This window comes from Tenebrio molitor, chromosome 2, assembly GCF_963966145.1.
Source record: "Tenebrio molitor chromosome 2, icTenMoli1.1, whole genome shotgun sequence".
In the NCBI taxonomy this organism is placed as follows: Eukaryota; Metazoa; Arthropoda; class Insecta; order Coleoptera; family Tenebrionidae; genus Tenebrio; species Tenebrio molitor.
The window spans coordinates 24,704,331-24,723,353 of NC_091047.1; the positions used below are offsets into that span (position 1 = coordinate 24,704,331).

Sequence of the window (19,023 nt, forward strand, 5' to 3'; positions counted from 1 at the left end):
CTTATTTACTTTTCTTTGGAGTGTTGTGCTTATGTAAAAATACAGAAACTTAATTAAACGACAGTTCTTCTCAATTTAAACCGGAAGACCGTGATGAATAAATTACGAAAAAATTAGATAAGTTGGGGGAAGTTTTTTATTCGCCAACTTCTCCAATGACGGGACAAACAATAAAAAAAATAATTTTAAAATATGCATAACAAAGTCACCGGAAGATCCAAACGTGCAACTTTTTTCCAATTTGATAATTCCTTGTCACTCTGCGTTGCTTAACTTCGATTAATGTCACGAAAGTTGTTTATAAAGGAGAAATTTAGATCCGTAATTTTAGAAGAGTTGGAGTGACTAACTGCAAGTTGTAGATTGAGAAATAGTTCTTTCTATTCCTATTTTAAATAATACATTCATTACATCGCGTTTACCGTTAACTAATACAGGGTTATTATAAAATTATTGTAGTCCAAGTAGGCCTAAAAACTGAATGTAAAATTTATGGTTGCCGCTCCATATAAAAAACATAAAAATGATGTGAATAAGTGAGTACACACCGTTCACACACAGGAGTTAAATTGGGGCAAAACAACTCAGTATTTTTAGAATTGGTTGCAAAAGAACTCAATATTTTTGGATCCAATCGTTAATTTAAAAAAAGTAAATAAAATTCCCACCACCGCACTTTTCACCTAAAACAGTTACAGCGACAAAAATTGACAGTTCACATGAAAGCGGCAAAAATGTCATAACGTGGGCATGGCCTGCTTCGACTACAATCATTTATAATAACCCTGTAGGTACTATTGATTACCCACGGTGAGTAATAACTCGTTACTCCAAGGATTGTGACCAAACACAAAATTCTATTTGCAAATTATCGGATAAAGTGTAAAGTTGCTAGGATACAAATCAATATTCATATGTCATATTATTTTAAAACGCCATAATTCACGAGTCACTGCAATTTTATTTATTAAAAGAAATGACAAGTGAAATCTGATGGTAAAAATGTTGTAGAAGAAGTATCGTATTTTACTCGCGTGTAATGGCTATATAATCTGGTGGTAAAAACGATTATATCTGAACGTTGTAGAAGAAGTATCGTATTTTACTCGCGTGTAATGGCTATCACATATTCGGACAATTACAGTACTCGCTTACGGTTAGCGCCATCATTACATGCTCGTTGAGCAATATACTATTTTTCACTTTTGAAAAATGCTTAAAGATTAGTAAAATAAGTAACAACTGTTACCACCGGCCCTCTGGAGCGGTCGAACTGTCGAGTCCATCTTCGGGGCCGGTGTCGAGATTTGTTGACCGATGCCGTTTTAACGCTGGAGTAGCAAATGCACCCCGTCGAAGAAGATAGCCGTTTCGCAATCCAGCCGGTTTACCCGGACCGTCAGGCCCTTTGTGCAGAAGGAGAGGAGCACGGAAAAAAAAACAACCTTCTCCTCTTGGAGCAGGTAGAGAAGTGCCAGTGGCCGTGCCGTTTCCGGCCGGCGTCGACTATTTTTAGAAAGTTGGGACCAAACGCGACAAAAGAACGAGCGGGGGTGGTTTTGGACCACCCAAACAGCCCACGGGTAACACACTCTCCCCCTCCGGAGGCCCAACTTTCATAATCGTTGACGCCGGCTTCAGCCCTCACCTTTTTTCTTTATTCAAATAACACAAAAAAGGACACATAAAACGACACGAAAAAAAAAAAGACGGAAAAATGAAAAAAAAAAGATTTAAAAATACAACTAAAATTAAAAAATGGCACAAGATGGTGGTGCCGAGCGCGTCTCGGTGTCGCCGAACACTATGACCTGTAGGTCCGGGACATTGTGGGCTTCGCGGTGCGCCGTCTTCGATGGTGGTGGAGCCTGTCACGAGCTGCAGGGGTCCGACTTCTCAGCGGGTCCCTCTGAATCCCGGGAAGCCGGAACTGGCCTGGTGGACGACCTCCTCGATGGCGTTTGGGCGAGGATGCGGGAAGCGCAGCGACAGAGTTGCTCATTATCGGGCCCCCGGTCGTCGCCTCGGTGCACTAGTTGAGGGGCTGTCGCACGGCCCGGACGGCATCGCCACTCGGAAAATGACACGTTCCGCGAAACACGCACAAAACCGTTGTTGGGGACGCGCACAAAAGGGGGCACACACACCTGTCTCTGGCACGCCGGAGTCGATGTCCATGGGCGCTGTGGTCTCCAACCGTTAGCTCCTTGGGGCGGACGTGGGACCCTCGGTGGCGGCTGTGGTGGCTCGGGGACTCAGCGGCCCCGGGGTGACGTCCTAGCGGGGACGACCGACGGCTGGGAACGGCGGCGTCCTCACGGATCCTCTTCCGACGTGCAGGCTGGTGGTGGAGGAACCAGGTGTCTCGACGGTCGACCTTTGACACGCCAGCACCGAGAACTGTCTGGGCTGGCCGTCGGACTTGAAGGCCTGACCGGAGACGGAGTCGAACGGGCCCTGGGGTTCAACTCACCATCCTCTGGCTCCTTGGTGGTGTAGGTGTGACTCCTCTCCCTCCGGGCGACTCGCTTGACGATCCGGCCGAGTCCTGGACACGATGGGCAGCTGACTGGGTCGACGATGAACAGGGGCTGACCCACGACTTCTTCTTCACGTCTGGCTCTTGTTGACGGACGGGACGGCTTCCTGCTGCCATCCGGGACGTTGGCATCGGTCGGGGATTTGGGCTCTCCGACGCCTTGTCGGAGGAGAGCCCCACGTTGGGCGCCATTATGTTACCACCGGCCCTCTGGAGCGGTCGAACTGTCGAGTCCATCTTCGGGGCCGGTGTCGAGATTTGTTGACCGATGCCGTTTTAACGCTGGAGTAGCAAATGCACCCCGTCGAAGAAGATAGCCGTTTCGCAATCCAGCCGGTTTACCCGGACCGTCAGGCCCTTTGTGCAGAAGGAGAGGAGCACGGAAAAAAAAACAACCTTCTCCTCTTGGAGCAGGTAGAGAAGTGCCAGTGGCCGTGCCGTTTCCGGCCGGCGTCGACTATTTTTAGAAAGTTGGGACCAAACGCGACAAAAGAACGAGCGGGGGTGGTTTTGGACCACCCAAACAGCCCACGGGTAACACAACTTAGAAAAAATAGCGTAGATTATTTTTTTATCCGTCTAGGCTTCCAAACGACACAGGTTAATTGAAATGTTTTTTGAAATGTTTTGAAATAACCAAATTTTGGTGAAATTAAGAAATAAAAAGAGTCCGAACAGGATAGAGTTAAACTTTAACATTCTATAAATAATACAGTCCATCGCTCATTTATTTGAAACGATTTCTAAAATTAGGTCTTTCTTTATTCATCAAATAGTTTCAAAACTTTTCATTTACATTACCTCACTGGTACTATGTACTTTGCAAAGAAAACGATGAACTTACTTCATAATATCCGCGCACAAACAGTATCGGATGGGAATATTTCAATTGAATTTTTACGCGAAATTTTATGTACTCGTGTGGAAATTTCTCCAATTTTGTGCAAGCGACTAGAACAGAGGCGCAGATGACTAACCCAATTACTTGTAGACGCCTTTTTGGATTTTACTTCCCTTCTATAAATAATAAGAGCGTTATCGATCCCGAAACTTATTATTTCTTGTCCATGTGTGCTGCAACGGCCATCAAAAGTCCGCCTTTAGTTCGCATTTTACGGTACATAAACTTTATTATGACAAGATAATAGTTTTTCGTTTGGTCTGTGTGAATGTCACGGGCGTGACGGGACGGCACCTAGTTATGGCGCTAAGCTCGGGTTATGCGAGACAAAATGATCAAAATATGCACACACGTGTATGCAACCAATTAGCAAAAATGTGCATCAAATGTTCCAAAGTGTGTGTGGAATAATATGCTATGTTTAATAAGTTTATTTTTCTATTGTGTGTTTGAAACAGAGTTATTACGATACCAAAAACAGTATTGTAACAGTTGAAAACGGTTCTATAATAGCGGTAGTATAATTTACGGTTATCATGTTGGTACTGTCAGACTCTTTTGCCAGAATCCTCGTCTAGAGGATTCTGGCAGCGTCAACCAAAGTCGACAAATGTTTCAATTGTTTTTTGCCAACCATCATAAAATTCCCCAGAATTTAAAAATTCTTACTTTTGATTTAAAAACGTTGCAAAATAGAAAAAATCATATAAAAAAACTTGTTTCATAAGGCATTTATTCCATTTGTCCTTTATAAAACTCGCGTTTCGCGACTCGTTTTATAAACTCATTAAATAAACACTTCCTTATGAAACTCGTTTTTTAATATACTATTATCTACGATCATTAGATAAAAGCAACATTACTGATTTGAAAGCTCTACTCTAATTTGTCATTTTATCTACCAACAAATTAAAAAAGAGCTTTTATTTGTTCCTAGCCATGGATAAAATTCGCCCAGTTGTCGACCTCGACTTCGTCTCGGTCTTCAATCTCTGGGCTTAGTACAAAAGACTTCTACTCTTAATGATATAATCTACTATTAACCGTTTTCAACGACTAGTTGCGGCTAGTTTTTGGTTTAGCCAAGTGATAATAATTCTAAAATTGCATTTCTACAACCTGCTCATTCCTTCAGATTATCAAAAACCTCCTGGATTGTTGGATTTTGTATAAATATAGCATTTTGGTGCGTCTTTAGCGATGTCCAGAATTTCATTCTTAATAATGTAAATATGTACGTCAGTGGTGTACAACTTGAAGAAGTTTAGTAATGATTGTAGACGACAAATTCAATTTCCAAGTACATCCATTATATATGCACATGAAAATGTCAGGCAAAGTCTACTTTTTAAATAGAATTGGTGAAGGTTTACCGTGGGCTGTCTTTCAATTTACTATTCATCTTGCTTATATTGTTTGCTTGATTAAAAAACCTAGGAGCTACAAATGATGTACAATAAGTGAATTAGTGTATTAAGTATTTTTCTTATGTGGGGCTCTACCCAATCACAAATTGGCACACTCATCATTTAAAAGAACTGTTGTCCCAGATATGAGCAAAAACAATTTTATTTCTCAAGATAGCCACCTGAAACGTACACATATTATGTAACGAAATGAAGTCCAAAACACAAAAGTGAAGACATCTACGAGTGAAATCGAGTTGCAGATATGCTGCTCCGGTTTCACAAGTCATATTATCGATTATTAATCATATCAAATATTTAAAATTTAAATCCATTAACAGATGCCACTAGCTTTGTATTTATTTAATAAATGCATTTCTTGAGAAAGACTTGCGATTAGTACACCTTTTTCAACTTACAGTGTTTTTTCTTGGTTTTCCTCTTTTGTCAATTGTATTTCACTATTTCTCAAAACTATTTCCTATCAATATTAAATGTTGAAGTGACGTAAATATGAAATAGTGAAAAAGTGTATAATCGAGCAAACATTTTTAGTTGTCAAATTTGAAAAATGTCGTTATCGTTAGAAGCGAACCAAAATAAGGTGTTTTATTTTATCTTCCTATCAAGGTTGGTAAAACTGGAATGCGTATAGTAAAGTCCATTCAAAAATCAAAAAACCACCACCTATTGCTTTAGGTTGGTAAAATTTAAAAAACCCAAGGTTAATATTTTTTCATACTATGTTGGTAACTATAAATTATGACATTTATTTGATTCAAAATAAAATTCAATTGCTTTGAATTCTGTTCATATTGTTTTATTAGCAGCACGTTTCATTTATTTATTGATTCTTATTATTTTTACTTAAACATGCCCAGAAAAACAAGATATTTAATAAACACTTAACCTCAAAATTACAATTCTCACCAAATTTTACACTAAACAGCGTTGCCGATAGCAATTATCGAGGAAAATGCGACGTTGGTGGTTTTTTGATTTTTGAATGGACTTTAGGTTGCCTCGTTGAAAATTGGGGAGCGGAGGGAAAAAGTAACTCGTGACGTAAATCAACCCAGAAATTTTGTGTGTTCGAATAGAACCAAGGTTTATAAGCTCCGTGGGGTTTATTGGGTTTTATTCTAGTGAGGGAACACCTAATGCCTGATCGACAGACTCTGTCGTAAAAGTTTACTGCATTATGACGTTACGAGTAACTTTTGCGTGGGAAAAAAATTCAAACTGTTGTTTAAAATGGGAACGAGGCAACCTCCTAAACGCATCTCAGTTCTACTAACCTTGCTTCCTACCCCATTTCAGCCAATGAAAATGGTTGAAAAGGGATCATTTGACAAATGAATTTTGTTGGTATTATGCAATCTGAAAATGTACACACTTTGTGGACACGAATATGCAGTTGTGGTTAAAATCCGAGCTCGCTATGAGCTTTTCTATTTTCCCGAATCATTTACTGGTGTTGATTTATCATTTGGCAAAATATGCAAACCTGTGGTCAATCGCAACCGCTCATGTAAATTGCTCTCCTAAATCCGAGCTTAATTAATTCCCATCGTACCTACTACATGCAACTAGCAGATCAACTAGCAGATCTGTTTGTGATCTGCATTTCCTAACTGTCCAACTTGAGCGTGAAGTGTTGGCGAAGGAGAGAAGCAAAATGTATAATGCATATTTAATTTCTCTTCTCTAAAGCTGACTTGTCACTACCCCTGTGACAGTTCGACGGGGAAAAGCTCAAATTTAATTTTTACTCTTGTCCCGCCTGCCAGCTGAACTCGAATCACATCGGATTATATACAATTGTCTCGCTTCGGAGTGATCGTTTTGGTAAAAAGCGTCAGAGGTGTAGCCGTACGTGTTATTCTGTTAGGGGAGGAAGACGGAGAGGGTTGGGGAATCGAATCAGAGGGTAATGGCTTTTCTAGTTTGAGGGAAGCGTATTAATTAAGCACTTCGAGGTGGGTGTATTATAACAGTTTTCAGGTCTCCTTTCATTGGGGATTAAGTTACGTTTAATAAATTACCCCAAATTTAAGGTATTTTAGGTGAGGCTTTGACAACACCACTCTAAAACATTTTATTCGGTCTGGATAAAAATAGACGAGGAGGTACACTGAAAACTAAATTAAATTAAAAAAGGGGATAAATAAGAAACAGTTCATTTTATGCTTTAACGATAAAACTTTTCATGGCAGTTCTACGAAATAATCGTTAAATTATATTGGATGTCTCATCCAGATGACCACATCTAGAGTAAAACATTTAATTGAAACTAACAATTTTTCTGTTTAATCGTTACCTCGAAAAACATTAAAGTGGGGCACTCTGAACGGCCAATTAGCCACCCTAATATACAGGATGTTACTCAAGTCCATGTATAAATTTTAACCACCTGTAAAAACCGTCACCAATAACCTGATTTTATGAGCTTTCTGCAAATAATTATTTTTTACGTTTTTAAAAACTTTAATTTCATTTGAATAATCGTTAATTAAAATGTACCTACTATTATATGAAGCATCCTGAATATTACATATTTCATCCAACACTTGCCACTTATAGAGTCATAACTGTTCTCATTTCACACCAGTAAAGCGGTCTATAAGTCACGCCTGTGTTTTAAGACATAACTCACGTGTGAATTATTTACATACACTGGTCTATAAGTCACGCGTGAATTATAATTATATCTCACTGTTGAGTTACATTTACATTTATTTGCAATTGTTGTAGTTGTTGGATAAAATTTTATATACCACTCATGAATTTTTCTCGCGTGATTTATAGCCAACATAACACACTCGTACCATAATTATCCTTCTTAGTCTTTCGAAATGTGTAATTTTTATTCCTTGTGAGAATTTATAATGTGGAATGGACTATAAAATATAAAAAATAAAATTAGGTTTAGATGGTACAATAAGGTGACCTTGCTTGTTAGTACGAATAAACAATTGTTGTAGTTAAGCGCATTGTAAGTTAGCATTGTCCGCTTATCGTAGAAACTCGTTGAAACAGAACATAATGCAGCAAAGCCTTGGCAACGACCGCTGAACTGGTCAAAAACCTAAATTGTGTAATGATTTAGTACAATTTCCTTGATTGACGATTCCATTAATGAGGAGACCGAGCAAATAATTGGAAAAAATACAAAAATGAAAACTCAAATTAGAATCAAACGCACTTGATTGGAAAAAAAAGCTCATTTGAGTCAATTAGCGATCGTTGACCGTGCAGATTTACCACTAAACATAAAATTTCTTTGAATTCCTAATTTGTGTTTCATACAAACTATATTTAGGAGCACTTGCTAAAGCTTGCAATTTCCTAAATTGTTTTCCTCAGCAATGGCAATTCAATAATGTTGTTGGTGACACGAGTGTGCTTTTAAAGGAAGGTAAGCACCGAAAAATGACTCTTATTACTGGAAAAAATTCAAAATCATGGTTTTTGTGTACTTATAACAATTCCTTTAATGAATCACGAGTGTATAATAGTAACGTGCGATCAATTTAAAAAAAAAAAATCGAGTTACCTGGATTGTGCTATTCTGATGCTTTGATTGATTCAAACCACCATTTTCGCCTACTTTGATTTTTTTTTATTTGATCGCACGGTATATTATTATACCAGTTTAATAAGATGCTTCATTTTCACATGAGTGGAACGAATACGTCTTATTAAACGAGTATAATATACTACACTGACCGGCACAAAAAACGACTCACTTCGCGACTCACTTTGAATTTTAAGTAATTCATTGTCTTAGATTTTTTTTTTGGTATCATGTTGTATTGGTAGGTGCTATTTAAGTTATTCTTTGCCAAAGAATATCCGACAAACAAAACATTAAACACAGCAAATAAAATTTTAATGAAAAAAAAATAAAAGTAATTTTCCAGAAAAAATTTTATGTTATGAAAAATTGCCAAAATTTGAACAGCATTTTAAATTAGTATCTCGTATTGTCAGATTAAATCTTTTAACACGTAAATCAACCGACAAAAACACACCGTGGAAAAACGCAAATTTTCTAATTATTTATTTAAACAAAACAATTCGGTTGCCATGGTGACCATAGCACTCCCGATCATTGAAAATATCCCAATTTAACTATAATAAAGAAAAATAAGCACAAATATAATTTCAAGATCATTTATTTAAGAAATCATAATGAGTCGTTTTTTGTGCCGGTGAGTTTATTTTATCTACTTTGCTTTACTAATCCCTGAAATTTCGGCTGCTCAAGCTTTCATATTAGACTAAGAACTTTCGCGTGGGTTGGTAATATACATTTTTCACAAAAATGTAAGGTTATATTTACTAAATTTACTTCGTAGCTTCCCAGGTTACCTTGACGCCTGACGTCAAACGACTAATGTTGCCAATACATATAGCAAAAGGTAAAGTTACTAAAAACAGTTTAATAATATGAGTCATTATTAAACTGTTTTCGATATAGTAATGAGCCCATTAGTAAAGAAAAGTAGACAAAAAAATGTTTTTGTCCTCAAATTAATTCTTTTTACATAATTAAAAGTTTTATAGTGTTTTGCTTAAATGTGTATAATTCCATTCATTATTATTAAACTATAATCTGTCTTAAAATAAAAAATCCACTAACGCTGCATTCTACCTCGAAAATACAACCGACAACGTTACAAACTTTTGTTTTTAGTGTGTTTGCAAGTGTCAGAAAAAAGCGGGGTTATGAAAGGGACTGTTGACAGTTGTTTTGGTCGTAGTTCATCGTGTTTTTCAAATTCTTCAAAGTAGGTAATGAGCGCTCGTTTTAATTTAGCGGTTAAGAGATTCCTCGTTTTTCGAGCCATTTTCATTGTTTGATATTTGTGACAAACCGAATGTCAAATTTTTGGCAGGAGGTTGGGTTCAAACTTATTCTAGTTATTTCTTTTTTCTGTCAACATAATTCAACAGGATTTTAGATTTTGAAACAGATTATATTTTACTTTATTCAAGCAATTTATAGTATCTATGAAAAATATCCGATTTTATGTTTTAATTATTCGCAGTAATTATAGACCTAAAGTTAAATCGGTAAAGAGTGTTGTCAGTGTCAGTTTTTAAAAATTCAGTGACTGTAGTGCTAAAAAATGTCAAAAAATATTTACTGTTTTTGCTGAGACTGTACCCACGTATGTCAACTGCTAAGAGTGAGGTTATACTCTAGAAAATGGAAAACGTTGTTAAAAGATTATAATAATTATTAAATTGCAATTTATTGTAGCAGTTAACCAACCCACACTTTTTCTTTTGCGGAAAACAATGTTTCTTTTGTGAACTCATTTTTCTTTCAATAAAATGTTCGAATTTATAACTTGTATAAATCCACCTGTCACGTTTGGCGATTGGCGCCAGAACAAAAACTTAAATAGTCAAAAATCCCGGGAAGCGCGCTTAGTAATTTTAGCTGATACCAACCAAACGTCATTTTGGCAGTTCACATCTATAACGATTTTACTTTATTACCGATTAAAGTACGGACGCTCAAAGAAAATAATTCATTTTAAAGAAACATAACTAATAACAACTAACTTGAGAGTTTAATAAATGCCTTACTTTGCGAGGCATTTTTAATAACACGTTCAAATTTTAGCTGCGAGTTTGCGTACTTTCAAAGACATTAAAAATGATAGACGTTGGCTGGTATAGCCAATAAATATCATTAAATTCCCTAAATTTAGTAAAATTTTATATTTACAAACCTAAATAAACAGGTCGTGGTTCTTTGATTTAAAAATACTACCTACTATAGATGTTTTGGATGGAAATAGAGCAACATTAATTGGAAGATAACTGAAAGTCAAACATTTTCAAGTTTCGAAAGAGAATAATTACATAAAAAAGTGCCATTGGCTCTTCAATTTCAACACACGTAAATTTGAAAAGTGAAAAAGAAATTGAGCTGAAAAAGAAGTAGTAAATTATTTATATTGACTCTCATTATGTTTAGATTAGATAATTCAAAGGAGATAATTCAATAGCTCACTCCAAACAAGGTACAATTATTATAGATCTTTTAAAAAATGTTCTTCTCCCAAGAAGAAAATCTCTTATTACAGACTAAACGCAAATTTTAGGTAATATGTATCTACTTGATAAATTAAAAAATATATATCATCAGTAATATACTTACTTCTGTTTGGTGTATGTGTTTCTGTAGGTGTAGACTAGTCTCGCCGAACCAATGTTGGCCGATTGTTGCCAATACAGATAAATGAAGAAAAGAACGCAACAAAATGAGAAAACGAAGAGAACCCTCTTAAATTCGCCAGGCTTCATCCTTTCGCGCCTCTGCAACAACAAAGTCCAGAATTAATAAACGTATGGGGTGCTCCAGCAAAGCAGATAAAACAACCCTAACACTATTAGTCGGTGATACGAACTAATTTAGTCCCTTATAGAAAATTAAGGTTTATGCTCCCAGTCCAGCACTTGACTACATAAATATCAATGTAGCAAACAAATATTTACTGGGACTGCAACCGGGAACGAAAGGGTCCGGCGACTTTTTCCTTTCATTTGCTTATTAAATTCAGACATGTTGACGTTTACTGCCTGATCCCTTCGTTAAAATTTCTCGGATAATTAACGACGTAGACTAATTAAAAACTGGCTATTTACTGTTTCGACGGAGGGAATTTTAAATCGAATTGCGCATTATATCAAGTCCAGGACGGTCAAGGACTGCAAGTATTAATTCGAGGTCGACGGACCCGACACGCTCGGAAAAAGTTATTAAAGATGTAGCGGAGGGACTTTGCCCGGCGCATCCACCATTGTTTCGGTCCCAACAAGTTCCGGTTCGATTCCGGTTGTGTCGGCGTTAAAATGATAACATTAAAGTGAGCTAGGTATTGATTATTTCAGGCAAAATGTAAGTTGTTTCAGTCGTGCGAGAGCGCTCGATAAATCCGGAGTGCGTCACGACATTTTTCATGTCTGAAATATTAACGAGTGCCTTTTTCTAATGCGACTCATACGTGTCTTACAATACTTTCAGAGAGCTGTCGAACATGTCGACGACTTTCAGCTGAAGAACACTTCAGGGGGCCTTCTCAAATATTGAAGAAGCTTATAGGTTGCCATGTTGAGATAGCACCAGGACGGCGCTTTATAACAGGTAAGAATCTGAAAACTTCATGCGACGATGATACCCTTTCCAAAAGTTTCCAAATACTTGAACAACAAAAGTGCAGTCGTAGATTGATTCGCGCGGTTTTCACCTGTCACAACAAAGTAGGTCACATGTGTTGATAATGTTTGTGGCGATGGAATTACAAAATTATTTTTAATCGACTGTGAGAAATTTCGGGTCCAAGTTTTATTTTGGCAACTGATGACTGTGCGAATCAAACCAAGACGTGACTTTCGTTTCCCACACGTGAATACGTATTTTCGATTTTTGTGTGATTATGTGGTAATTAACTCGGTTCGGTGGAGGCGAATTCGGGAATATAAGGCGGCTTTTGATTGATTAAACCGAAAACAGTGTTACAGTGTATGTGACAAGGACAATGTTCAAGTGCCACAACCGCATTATGTGCGGTCGGTTCTATTTTCAGTCCAATTATTCCCCATTTGCATTAGGAACAGTGTTCACTAAAACGGGAATTACTGGAATCGCGTCAACTTTCCCCTTAACGAGAGTAAATCATGCCTGAAAAAGTTGTTTTCACGTCGCGAGTACTCCTTTCGGGCAAAAAAGCTCTAACTCGATTGGATCCGGGGTGAATTTCGCCTTCTTTGTTTTACTAACCGAGAATAATTGTGCGAGGGGTCCGGAGTTGCGAACCGGACGACTTCATCCGTCGTGAATTCTTGGATTACTTATTTATACAGGTGAGTCCTGAAATTGGGAAACTTAGCAGTCGGGACGAAAGTTTCGTCAGAACACGACGGGCATGATCGCTCTTAAGCAAATTAGCGCAGCTTTTCGTCTCTAATAAATTGTGAACGTCCAAGCTTTTGAATAAATCAGATTTGAATCTTGAAGTTTGAACAAAATCGAACAATTAAGCGCGCTTCGAGATTTCGTTTTGATTCGTTGTATTTGGATGGGTTTACGTTGATTTATTTTATCGTTATCGGTAACGATACTCAGTTATCAATTTGACATTCGGCACGTGTCAATAGGCGACAAGTACCGATGGGTTATTACTGCCACCGCCAATTCAAGCTCTCACAATGATGCATGAAGAGTGTCATTGTATTTGAAGTTGCAGTAGTTATCGCACAATACGACAATCTTGTGTTTGCATGAATATCTGAGCACACAACAGGTTGCCATTTCACAAAGTTCAATTTACTCGCGGAGAAAATTGAATACTTAGAATTACATAAGTGCAATTTCCTGTTGAAGAACAAAAAATGTCATAAGAGCTTTCCGTTGTGTTAGTTAAATAATAGCTACCGGAACTGTTACACGGGTCGTACTTGTCGTGTGTTATACAGGTGTTCTAAGATTTTCTTATGGGAGACTGTAAACTATGATTATTGATTAGTGTTGTTGTTAGTATTCTTAAAATGCAATTACTAAGCACGATGAAATGTCACGGGGTAAAACACCTCTGCTATGAGTCCATTTACAAAATACAGTTAACAGTGTTAAAAATTTGTCACATTTTATCTGTGTTTTGAGTGTAAAATTGATATGCTTTTAACGTTCTTGAAACATTTATTGTGACTCGCTCTAACCCATATTAATAAATTGCTCTCAGCTGGGTTTTTCAACATATGGCTTAAAATGATTTATACTGATTTAAAAAGTTATTAAAGGAAGTAAAAAGTGTAAATTAGTTTTAGAGCTGTTATAATGATTAAAAAGAAATCAACAAAAGTTGTAATACATATTGGATGGTAGATATGGTTGAAAATTGATGTGCTTCATAATAAAAAATTTAAGTGTTCAACAGCAATAGTTGGAGTAATTTCTTAAAATGACAGGGATTTTTTTTATAAACCTGCTCAGTCGATGTTGTTGATCGTATCTGGTGTCTTGATAAAAATCTGATCAAGAGTGCTTTGGAAAATTGTAGGAACGCATGTCCAGCATAATATGTTACATTTAGCCAAGTGACAAACCACCGCATCCCTTTGCGACAATAATTTTGTCATAGGCGCTTTTCGTTTAATTGGACTAAGGGCCAGTTTACAGAAGCGGAATTAAGTTAATTATAATCAAATGCGAGATTAACTGAACACGTGATCAGATTGAACCAATCGAAGTTTCGGATTCGCGCATTAAAATTTAATTCGAATTAATTATTTAATTCTCTTTCACTATAAACTGGCCTTAAATATTTTGTATTAGTTATGAAAAAAAAACCTGGTTTTAATGAAAATAGAGCAGAAAGTGAAAAACAAAGACACCTTCCAATTTGGAGGTTAAACTTGACAATTACAGTTAAAACATGTCATGAGTGACAACATTTAATTACTATATCAGCGATCAAATTAATTTGTAACAGAGTTATTCATGAATTGAATCCGTATGTCTTTTGCGATTGATATGCTTAATTGTGGGATCTAAAGTTACGCCATTTTAATTTTAAAAAATTGATAATGTCTTGGGTGACTCAAAATAATTGTGGATATGGCAACTATGTACGAAAATTAATGTGACAACTCTGTAGGTAGGATAGAATAGACATTTCTTTGACAGTTCATAGTCGCCCAATTTTGAAAATTGTCATACAAATGTCAACTAGGTATATCCCACCCACACAGTTGCCACATAATTTTCGTACATAGTTGCCATATTCATTCCACAATCATTTTGAATCACCCAATATATCCAGGGTTTGATACATGATATAAATTTCCTTAATGACGCCTTGATGCCGCGTTCCCTTTCATAAAGTAAAAAAATATTACTGTTATAATATAATTGTAACTCATAAAATACACAAATGGTTTAAAAAATGGTTGAGTTCGACAATAAGTCTATAACGAAAAATCAAAAACCACTGCATATGTAGATAAAAGACTTGGGAGTTTTGTATGAAATAAAGTAGTCCTTGCCGTGTAAGACATTCATGGATTCCCAATTCATTTTTAAATCAAGCTTTCACTTAAATTAGTTTAGTGTTACTATCGGGTGTTCGTTTAAATTTGTCCTGAAAGTAGGCGTTCAAGAGTTGATTGTGAACCCACCATGGATTACAGATCAGCTATTTAAATCTAACCGCACTTTTTGCGTTCGTGTTTTTACTCTGCAGACTGACGAGTGGTGCGTTCACAATCGACTCTTCAACGCCAGGTATAATTATGATGATAATTAAAAAGGAATTATACTTAATGAATATGAAATAATAATAAAAATAGTAATAAAGAAAAAGCAAAGTAAAGTGTTTTTATTATATTATAAAATACATTTTTATTTAGGGATTTTATTAAATAGTAATTAAGTAAAAAACATAATAAAACATTTTCATTATAATTATAAAATACAATCGTACGAGTATTTACGTTGTTAATGAAAAATTAAATTAACCGTCTGTTAAAATGACTCAGGCCCATATTCACCAACGCCAGTTAAAGTTAATTGTAGGTTAAAATATACGAAAACGTTGTTGTAACAATAGGTACTAAGGTAACGAAACATTTTAACCTACAGTTAACTTTAACTGCCGTTGGTGAATACGGGCCTTAGGGACGGTTGCACCAACGCCAGTTAAAGTTACTGTAGGTTAAAATGCTTCGTTACTTTAGTTACCTATTGTTACAACAATGTTTTCGTATATTTTAATCTGTAGTTAAATTTAACTCATGTTGGTGCAACCGGCCCTTAGTCAGAGGTTTTGAGAAAATGTGGTATTAAACTTAAATTTGAGATATACTCGTATAAGTGAAAAGAAAATATTCAAAAAAATTCCCTGAAGATTTCGTTAAAAGTATTTGTGAATTTAATTTATTATTGTAAAGTATCAGGTATACCAATGATTCTTTTTTAAAACAGTAAAAGAGATAAATATTTATCATAATCTCAATTTTTTCCTTATTATTAATTTAATTTTTTAATTAAGTAATCGATTTAATGGGTGTCTTCCTTTCCATTTTGTTATATGTAAGTATTTGTTGTACTTTTATTCATCTATACCGCATCTAGGTTAATGTATATACAGGGTGTTTCTGAAATACGTGTGTTAATTTTAACCAGTGGAAGAAGGCGCCAAATCATGAAACTTTTCTCTATAACATTTTTACGAAAGAGCAATACAAATTGATTTAAAATTTGGAATAAATTAACCATCAAAGTGTATACCCGCCTATGGGTAAGGGCGGAAATTTTCTGTTGTGATAGAAACAGAGCTTTGTTAAAAAGTTCCATTGTTATAGAAAAAAATAAATAATCAAAATTTAGATTCTCATGGTTACAAAAAATAGAAACTAGTTAATCACACAAAACGACTCGTTTGGTAAAAATTGTGGGGCAAAAAATCTTGGAATACTTTTACGAATTTTTCAAAATGTTATAGAGAAAACTTTCAAAAGTATGGGAGTTCTTTCACTGGTTAAAATTAACACACGTATTTCAGAAACACCCTGTATGTAGATTATGTTCACCTGATTTAACAAATCTAATTTATTTATATTTAAAAATCAATAAAACTGGATACTAAGCTCGTAGTGGAGTCACTATTTCTATTTATTTATAACATTGATAAGTACATCCATTTCTCTAAATTTAAAAATATTCGTACATTTATCGACAGAAAATTTTACAAATCTTATTTATTGTGACTTCTATTTTCTTCTTTCTGGAAGACCTTTTAAGTAGGCACCTACTGGTAAAACAAGAAAACGATAAAAAAAAATTTTTGTTCGACACTTGTCACAATTTGAGAATTTTCTCCTGTGTGAACGAATTTTGATAAATGTCACAACTTGTCAAAACGAAACATCAAGCTTTTAAGCGATTTGAAGCCTTTAAAAGGAGCTCGACGAATAAAAAACCGTTATATTCACCTCGTTCGTGTGTAACGAGCGTTTTAAAGGCCCACGAGTGCCAAAAAAAGCCCAATTTACACACAAACTCGAATGTATACATTTTCTCTCTACTCATATAGCATTACAATTATTTATCTATATAATGGTAAATTTTCTGACAATCATTTCAATATCATAATGACATACTTTATCACACTAGTACTGTTTATTATTTTTCTTTGTACTCACTTGTTGTGATTAATCTGGCAATGTTTGAAAAAATACTTTCTTGGCCTATCCCGCATCTCTGTTTTCGCAGTGATGACAGAAATAAAAAATGTCTATTACATACTTGGGGCTGTGTATATTATTTTTTCTTACTTACTAATTATTTCTTACGCGAACAGACAATAGAAATCTAAAACTAAATACGTGTTTTCATCACAGTTTTCAACTGATGTTTATTCTTATTCTTATTACAATCAATGTGAACTTCTCAACTGTTGCTTCTGTTGCTTTCTTTACTTCCTTCCCCTCGGCCGCTTATCCAATAAAACTAAACTATCATTTTACTTTAATCGATGCAAATTACACACTAACGTCAACAATGATTCACATTCCTATTCATCATAACAAAGTCGTTCTTGTCCTAACAATTACAACAATACAGTCATCAGATACCTAATGGACCTTGATAACTCACGATGATGACTAAGAATCCACGTTTTCATTCCAGTGTAATTTATTGTGCCTAAATAAATAATTTCATTATCAATTAACCGATTTCTTTTTGAATCGTTGCCAGCCAGTTCCGCCTAATAAAACACAATCTTTTATTACGCCGGCCAACATACGACTCGTCCGTTATCCATAATTAACCAGAGCCGTACTTAGGCATTTCTCCGCGGCCTTAATGGATTCCGTCATTAAGCTGAAATATTAACGACTGATTTCAGGTGTGTTATGTCAATGAAAAAACTGGCCGTCCTATCAGCACTGCACAACTATGGCGGACTAAACAGGACCGAGATGAACCCCACACCTGGATCCCCTCCAGCTCCGGTGCATGGGGTCAACGTCATGCTGGGAGGGTAAGACGCTCTAGTGACGGTTATTGTGATTATTATTGATTCCCGGGGGCGACCTGAAGGCACCGACTTCATTCGTTATGGATGTAATTAATTGGCAAAACTGATAGGAAATTAATTAGTGGATGTCGTGTCAGGTCACTCTTACCATTTATTGAGAGCGCTTGGTACCGACTTATAGGACTCTACGTTTATTTAATTTTTATTGAGCGAGGAGAGAAATATATTGGTGATCGTTTCGATGGGAGTACGGGAGGATGCCCTCCGGCATGTAAAATGCACCCGCTCCCTTCCTCTAAATTATATCGAGCGACTCTTCATGCTATCTTTATTGCCCACCATTATTCTAAATGGCACTCTCTGCATGTAGGTTTACTAGCATGTTGAAAAACAATATAAATCAAGATAAATGCAGTAAATAGGCTTTAAAGGCAGCATGAATAATTAGGGACACCCCATAAATGGAAAATAGTAATTATTAAGCCCATTATTTTTTAAACATAAAAGACTTTATGGCGTAGTCTCGGAAGCTAATCATATTAGTTAGTTTTATGCGGAGTGTGCGCCCAGTCACCACATGGGAAATTAGCATAAGAGATTTTTTGTTTTAATTTTTTCTTGTTTATCTGGACGAGGTTCTATAGTTGGGACGACCAACAGATATAGTAATAAAACCGCCCCTTAGTGCCCGCGTATTTTAAACAACAGCTTCCAATTGGCTTATTCAAAACGTGCGCATATTTTTGAAAGCCTGATGTACATCCACAAAAATTACTTGACGCCATTTCATTACTTTTAACCTCGCTTCGGCAGTTTGACCATGTTTGGAGAAGATGTGCAACGTTCTGCGCAACTAACGCCACATCCCTTTTTTTTAAATTACTACATACAGGCTGTTTGATAAAAAACGCCTCAACCCATAACTTTTTTATTTATTATCCGATTTCAATGAACAAAAAAACTAAAGATATGGTTTTTCATGCGCTACGAAGCAGCCATAAATTTTTTTTTTGGCGTTATTTTCAGTAGCTAACGATAGTCAACCTTTTTTTTTAAATGGCCACATGTAGTTTTTTAGGCTCAGTCTGGTAAAGTTTTTTTTTCTGAATCTAATGA

At 36.0% G+C, this 19,023-nt stretch overlaps 2 protein-coding genes across 4 annotated transcripts in view; one reads left to right on the forward strand and one right to left on the reverse strand.

Annotated features, from left to right (window-relative positions):
* The window catches only part of s-cup (stanley-cup), a 41,946-nt gene that overhangs the window by 13,719 nt on the left and 9,204 nt on the right, over nt 1-19,023 (forward strand). The window contains exons 2-3 of the mRNA XM_069040103.1: nt 11,892-12,011; nt 17,776-17,910. Of these exons, the coding sequence (XP_068896204.1) occupies nt 17,783-17,910 (128 nt within the window). The 5' untranslated portion in view covers nt 11,892-12,011; nt 17,776-17,782. The remainder of the gene's footprint in view (nt 1-11,891; nt 12,012-17,775; nt 17,911-19,023) is intronic.
* Nucleotides 1-19,023, reverse strand: part of fdl (fused lobes) — a 91,356-nt gene that overhangs the window by 3,119 nt on the left and 69,214 nt on the right. For all 3 annotated transcript variants that reach the window (XM_069040081.1, XM_069040082.1, XM_069040083.1), the window contains one exon: nt 11,025-11,182. In XM_069040081.1, the coding sequence (XP_068896182.1) occupies nt 11,025-11,182 (158 nt within the window). The remainder of the gene's footprint in view (nt 1-11,024; nt 11,183-19,023) is intronic.